Genomic DNA, 8,011 nt, shown 5'->3' with positions numbered 1-8,011 from the left:
TGTAGATTAAAGCCAATATTGATTAGTGTGTTTGGTTACTGAGAAAATAAAAATAGTTTCTTTAGTTTTGAATAAGAAGAAAAGCTAAGTGAAGACTCTTATATCATTGTAAATCTTATATCATAATATATTTTTGCAAATGGTATATATATTTTTGTTTATATATCTTAATATATCTTATATCATTGTAGGTGTGAAAATGAACAATTTCACTTTATTGATCTAAAAAATTCAGATATTATTTATGTTTGAATATATAAAATGTATGACATGGCATGTATTTTTTTTAGATAACAAAGGCTATTATATTAAAACAAGAGTTATAATACAATAGATATAAGTGGAGGGGGAAGTTCCTCCAATCATGAGCAATGAGCATTCACCGAAAGAGCATACTTAGCTAGCCTATGAGCAGCAGTATTCGATCTATTAAAATGAGATATCTGCACTCTTGGGAAATTGGACACTAACTGTGAAATGTTTGGTAACAAATAATCAAAATTAGAGATAGCAGTTTAATGTGACTTCAATTCGTTAAAAAAAATAATTTAGAGAATAATACAATATGAAAAAAAAATGATTTAAAATTTGTTAAAAGAAGGAAACAGTTAGTATTTTTCAGTTTTTATAAGATAAAATAGTACATATATATTAGAAAAAAGAATTTAAAAAAAATACATAATCGTGCATATTATTTAATAAAAAAAAAATAAAAAATTAATAAAATAGTCTAAAATAAATAAAATAAACAAGTAAATGAAATAACGCATTTTAATTAGGGAAAAAAATAGAAAAATACAAAAAAGAAAAAAAATTACAAAAATACTTTGGGCCGGCCTATTAAACATTTATACAGTCCACATATAAATATTTACAAAAATACCACATGCACTAAGTCTTCGGTATACGGAAAGCGAACCATGAAGGTGAAAATACCGCGATCGTTTCAAAACTGCAAAACAACCAAAATGAAACCAAAACGATAAAAATACAACTATTAATTCTGGCGAAATAAACTGGAAAAGAAGACCTGCAATGATCTAAACAGAAAATGACGAAAAAAAATCAGAAAAACTGTGAAGAAACTGAAATTACACATTTGTTTTCTGTTTTATTCGATCAAAATAACTCCCCCTAATATCGAAATCTATATTCATGAAATGTAGATCTGTAACAAATAGATCTGAAGCTCTCACCAAATCTAAAACAATGTATGATGTGAAAATTTTTAAAAAAAACCTCATAAATAATACATGTACGTTATATACAGTTGCATTTTGATTGATTACTGGTTTCCAATATAAATATATTTTTTTAGAAACACAATAAGAAGAGTAAATTCGAATTAAGGTACAACCAGTTACGTATAAGTCTGTTTATTTTTTGTTTTGGTTGCCTTATAGTTGCATTATCGTTTTATTATAGTTTATATATTATGCATGAATTTAATTTGACGGGGACCAAAAAATAGTAGTTATAATGAAATAGTTGCATATTACTTTTATAATGAAATAACATATGCAAGTAGCAAAACTATAATAAAACTACTAAACAACTGTATACAAACTAAAATACAGGAAAAACTCTTTGAACATCAACATCCATGATAAATCTCATTGTTACCCATTGATGATATAAAAATGGACAAGAAACAACTAGACAAAAAACATATTTAAAAAAAATACATACAGAAGGTGTTTACACTATTAAAAAACTATTACAAAATGAGAAATAATTAAATGAAGAAACTGAAATGAAAAACAATAAAACATCTGAAAAAACAAAAACAAAAAAAACAAAAAAAAAACAGAAATTAAGACTAAACAAACGAAAATGAAAAACTCATAAAAAGAACAAATAAATTAAACTAAAAAATAGAAGCCCTAAAAAACTAAACAAAACTAAAAGAAATGTTAAAATGAAAAACCTAAAATAGTAAAATCGATAAACACGAAACACAATAATGTCAAATATGAAAAAAAATTCAAAAAGGGGGGAAACGAAAAAGAAACCGAAAACAAACCTGAGATCGAAGACCAGCTCCATCTTAATCATTTTTTGAGCATCATCTTGATGAATTTTTTCCTGAGCATCATCTTAATCATTACAGTTATGGGATTCGGTAATGGGAGTTGAAAAAAAATTAAAGAACAAAAAGAAGAGGGAAATCGAGTTGGGATCGTGGAGGGGGAAGTGTTTAGCTATGGAGGTTAATATTTAAAAAAAACTGAAAAGAAATGAAAAATAAAAAGAAAAAAGAAGAGAAAAAAAAAAAGAGAAATGATATATAGAAAGATTGATGTGGTACATCAATCTCACGTGTCAATCAAGAAAGCATTCATTGTGTGTGCATGTGGTACAAATGTAAAAAATTAAAAGAAAATGGTATAAATGTTTGGGTAACCGTGTAGTGGTTTTTTGGTAATAAAATTAATATTTTGTATTTTTAATGTAAAAATTTCTTTTAATTATTAATAAAAAGTAAAAAGGATATAATTGTAACTATACTTAAACATACCTTAAAAAGTTACATGTCACTCATTTATAAAGAGAGTGCAATATAGAGTGCCCTTAGCATTCCTCTTTTAATCAATTGTCTTTATTTCACATGGGTCCCTAAGTGTGTATCATATTTGTGTGTGATTTATGTGTATACATATCATTCTTTATTGCACAAAATATGTTAACTTTAGAGAAAAAAAAATTAACAATGGAAAAAAAAAACCATATATAAATAAAGTTAACAAGATTTCTAAGAACAAATATCGCTGAAATAGTTACCAGAGCAGACATCGTCACCAAAAAAATCGATGGAGCAGCCATCATCCCTGAAATTTGTTGATGTCGTTGACTTTTCTTCAAAAATACTGTGTCATGTGTTAAGTTTTTTTACTATTGTTTTACGGTTATTTTTTAGTTATTCCACTGTTGTTTTTAGTTATTCTGTTTTGTATTCCACTTGTTTTTATAAAAATACAATATTTTTCGAAAAGATTTCCGTGTGACAGTATTTTTGTAAAAATTAACCAAAATTTTAGTATTTTTTGTAAGTTTTTCTTTATTTTTAAATCCTTACAGATAGAGTATTTTTTTAAATCCCCACAATAGAAGAGTCCAAAATGTATATTACATTAAAAAAATAAATAAATAAATAAATATATATTGTTAAGAGTTCCTGAAGTGTTCATGCTTGACCTTAATTTCATTTTAATATTTAGGTTTACAATGGTTTTTTTTTTTCTTATTATTACCTTTAGTTAGTTATTTATTTATTTTTATATTAATTATTATTTGTACTTTAGTTAATTTTTTAACCATGTTATTTATTTTTTTAAGGGCCCCACGTATTTTTTAAATTGAAATTAATTTGTTTTTTTTTTAAAAAAAAAAAAGACATTATTTAAATTTAAAACTTTTGAAACACGTAATAATTTTTAAAAAGATTATATAATCCTAATATTTTTAGAACTTAAAATAGATATTTATTGTTTATATAGAACATTTTCATTTTCATTTTCTATACCTAATCATATAATAGTGATCACAACACCTCATCTTTACAAAATTTTGCAAATGGTATTTTATTTCCTTATTCCTTCTTTAATTAATTAATTAATTATTATTATTATTATTATTATTATTATTATTATTATTTCTGTTAATTTCGGTAGTTTGTTTTTTGATTTTATATTACTTGTTATTAGTTTTATCCATGTGCGCTTAGTTGTAAGTTATTATTTATTTTTTTAAAATATCCTAATCCTAATAGTATAATTTAAAGTTTATAAATATGTAAGTAATCCTAATAGTAACGTTTTCAATTTCATTTTCACACTCAAAAAATTAATTACTCTCTCTTACTCTTAATCTCTTCTCTTTTTCGGCCTATACTAACAATTCATCATCTTAGTCCATTACAAGATTTGCAAATGGTATATATATTTTTCCAAATTAATTATTATTTCTGTTTTCTTTCTTGAAAAATCATTTCTGTTTATTAATATCCTAATTTAATTTGGATTTTAGATGGATAAAGACATGATACATAGCTTAACTTCCATATTTAATGGAATTGAGGAGAGTGATGACAATGATATCATGGGACTTCCAACTCCCTCAATGGACGAAGAATATTTAACACAATATAATCAATGTGTGTTAGATCAACATTTCAAGATATATTATGAAGATGAAAATGAAAATATAATCAAAGTTGGTGGTAGATTGAGTGACAAAAATTTCGAACAAGAACTCTACACTCCTAAGCTTTCTGATTATTTGCCTAAGCAAAATAAAATCGAAGAGGTATATACATTTACACTTATAAAATAAACACATAAAAGTTATAATTTATTACATTGATGTTCTTACTTTATAATTATAATATGCATGAAACAGCGATATGTTGATGTTGAAGCGAAATTAGAGTCTACAAAACGAAAACTCCACAACAATTACCAAAAAATAGAGCAAAAGAAGCATAAATCGATAAAACTTTCTGAGGTAAATGATTTTTCCAAAAAAATCAAGGTACCAGAAAGTAACAAGGCTCGTGAGCACTTGTGTGACAAAAGGTCCCAAGCAATAGAACCAAACACCCAAAAGTTTCTTGATCATCTCCCTAAGAACAAACCCGAAAAGGTATATTATATTTACACTAATTAGACAAGCACATAAATTATAATTTATTGCATTCATATTTTTTTTTACATTAATGTTCTTACTCTATAATTATAATATGCACGGAACAGCAACAAAGTATTAATCTTGAAGCGAAACTAGAGTCTACAAAACAAAAACTCCACGACAGTTATCAAAAAATTGAAAAAAAGAAACACCAATCGATCCTACTTTCTGAGGTGAAAGATTACTCCAAAAAGATTGAGGTACCAAAGATTATCAGAAGTTCCTTGCAAGTAAAACAAAAGACTCTCAAACTTCCTGATTATGTGCCTAAGCAAGATAAATCCGAAAAGGTACATATATTTATATTTATTAGCCAAAGAATTGAAAGTTATAAGTTATTCCATTAATGTTCTTACTATATGATTATAATTTGCATGAAACAGCAAAGTGTTGAGGATGAGACAAAACTAGAGTCCACAAAAAGGAAACAAATGGAGCAAATGAAGCCTATAATATGCATGAAACAACAAAATATTGACCTTGAAACTAAACTAGAGTTTACAAAACAAAAACTCCACAACAGTTACCAAAAAATAGAGCAAAAGAAGCATAAGATAATTAAACTTCTTGAGGTAAAAGATTTGCCCAGGATAACAGAGGTACAAATTTTATTCAACTTGTACAATTTCATTACTAATGCTTTCTTACTTGATAAAATCAATACATTAATACTTATTATTATTTTTTTGATTCAGACTAAGAGACGATGCTCGTGGCATAGACGTTAAATGAACAAAGTGATAATTTTGCAAATGATTGGTGGTTTGAGTGGGTGCCAACCTAGTTGGTATGTACTCAAATCATCCAACAAAATCAAAGGATGGTACAATTTCATATATATAATTATTTCACAAATGAAGACTCTATAATTCTTACTTCATGTATGTATCCAATTTCAAAATATGTTTATATCATAGACAGAAGAACAATTATTCTTATAATGCAATACAAAATTATTTGACATATTTACTATTACTAATCAATTTACCTTTAAATTTTCAAGGCCTAAATTATTTAGAAACTAAGATATTCTTGGAAATGTGGATGTGGATCATAAGTATTATTATGTTTTTATATTTGTGCTTCAAATTAATGGATAGAGTCATAAAATATGTATTGACAAAGAATATAAAAGTATCAAAGCTAACCTTAATTAGCCAATGATAATGACTAAATCCCATAACAAGAAGCTTTTGACATTAATTGCTAAACAAAAGTAAAAAAAACAAACACCAAAACAAATTTGATAATTTTGGTATTATATGTAGCCAAGTTGATGACACCAACAAATAGTTAGCACCTAAAACAAAAACTACTATCTTTTATCTTTCTTAAGAGTCAGAAATCTTCTATCCTAACACCATTACTGGCAACTAGATAAGCATCCTTGGACCTAGATTTCTTGACTCCAGCAGTGAACCATACCTTATCGGATTTGGAACTTTCAACTGCCACACAAGTGACCTTAACCCAAACTAGCACCTTTGTTTTCATTCCCTCAATTCCTGTTAGCTTTCCCCTTAGCAGTATCGCTTTCACTCGGTTTGCATACCTTATTACAGATGAATCCTTGAAGCTAACTTCGCACGGTGATGGCAAATACACGATCAGCCTTGCCTTTGTTTCATCAAATTCGTAACAGGTTATGTTCTGAGGAAAGAGTCCCGGTGGTAAGTTGTACTCTCGGAGGAGATCTGGCAAGGTTTTTGGTGGTGACCCTACAACAATATCATCAATGTGAATTATAGGGTATGATCTAGACACCATTACCATTTTCAAGATTTCATTTCAGAGAGATTAATTAACATAAAAAATACCTTTGAGTTTGTTGAAAATCCACTTTGCTTTCTCCTCAACTGTACTTGACAAAGTCTGAAAACCAAACCAAAACAAAGAAAATCTTTAGTGTCTGCAGGTGGATATCTTGTAAGACAGTTTAGATTCATTTCTTAATTGCCATTCAAACCAATTTCTACAAGGGTTGTTACAATTTCTTGGTAGAAAACTAACTCTTAGCTCTAAAACTATATTAGTCATTTTCACTGAAAACAGCATAATATGCTCTCATCACATCTCATCTCATCTGGATTAAATTTAAACAGAGTTCTCTTCCTTTCCTTAAGCTTTTTTCTCCATAATGAAATGAATCATCTAAGCATAAAACCATCAAATGAGAATCTGAACACAAAATCCCCAGGTGAATTTTACTAATGCACCCCATTTATTTAATGCCAATTGTAGTTGTAGACTCAATCACTCAGTCATATCCCAAAATGTTCACAACAACAAACCTAAAAAAGCCATCATCTTTTCCAAAATCAAATCTTTAAATTCCCAAAATCTTCACAGAAAAACAGCAATATAAAGGGAATTTCCACACTTTGAAGGAAACAATGATAATACAAAATGGGTACTAATCAAATAAACCCACATTACCAAAACCATAAAGGGAATCACAAATAGGAAAAGCATAACAAAAGATTGAAGTAAAAGGAAAGAAACCCAGGAGAAAGAAAGTAAAGAAAAGGCATTTACTTTGAATACTAACACAAAAAATGAAAATGAAAATGAAAAAAGAGAAAACCCCATTACTATTTAGTACTACTCTACTCACAGTGATTTCCTCAGAGATATTAGAGAGTTCTTCCTTGGCTTTCTTTGAAATCCATAAGCTTCCAACTTTTAAGCTACCCACTTTTGTCAGAGCCTTCTCCATTCTTCTCTCTCTCTCTCTAAAGCTTTACTCACTCATTAAGCAGAGATAGAAAGAAGAAGAAGAATCAACAAAAATGGTTGTGTGTGTACTGTGTAGTGTGAAAAAGTGGCGCTTTTAGACTTTGGTTTAAAGAAGTGAACAAGGGCATTTTGGTAATTTCATAACCATATATTCTTTCTTTCTGGTGCTCATTCGCTACAAATGTGCTGTACTCTGCTTCTCTTTTTAAAAAATAAAAAAAAAAAAATGCTCAATCTTCAATCTTGAATAATATTTCCCATTACCAGTCGTTTTATTATAATTTTATTTTTTTTATTAGTTTGTTGTAACAAAAACTTTAAAAAAATAAATAAAAATTAGAAAACTTTAAAGTTGTTGAATTAGATTATTTTCTAGCAGTAATACATTCATAGGAACATGAATGTACTTTCACAGAATGTATTCCGTGATGTATGGTAGCCGTTAGATGAATGAGTTATTTGATCTGAGGGTTGAGATTGATCTAGAGGTAATTAGGGTTAAAAAATAGTAACGTCTGATACTCATCTAATGTACATTAAGACCCATCTAATGCACACGGAGTACCTTAAGACCCATCTAATGCACCAC

The 8,011-nt window shown here is 27.8% G+C and overlaps 1 protein-coding gene across 1 annotated transcript; it reads right to left on the bottom strand.

Moving 5' to 3' along the window:
* Positions 1 to 5,815: 5,815 nt before the first annotated feature.
* On the bottom strand, positions 5,816 to 7,504 carry LOC133039921 (uncharacterized protein At5g01610-like). The gene is made up of 3 exons (XM_061119047.1): positions 7,301 to 7,504; positions 6,504 to 6,558; positions 5,816 to 6,404 (listed from the first exon to the last, which is right to left on the bottom strand). The coding sequence occupies exons 1-3, from the start codon at positions 7,400 to 7,402 to the stop codon at positions 6,025 to 6,027; spliced, it is 537 nt and encodes a 178-aa protein (XP_060975030.1). The 5' UTR covers positions 7,403 to 7,504; the 3' UTR covers positions 5,816 to 6,024.
* Between the last annotated feature and the right edge of the window lie 507 nt (positions 7,505 to 8,011).

Source organism: Cannabis sativa, chromosome 7 (assembly GCF_029168945.1).
Source record: "Cannabis sativa cultivar Pink pepper isolate KNU-18-1 chromosome 7, ASM2916894v1, whole genome shotgun sequence".
Lineage (NCBI taxonomy): Eukaryota > Viridiplantae > Streptophyta > Magnoliopsida > Rosales > Cannabaceae > Cannabis > Cannabis sativa.
Note: the sequence above shows the minus strand (reverse complement) of the source record. Positions and strands in the feature narration are given on the sequence as shown.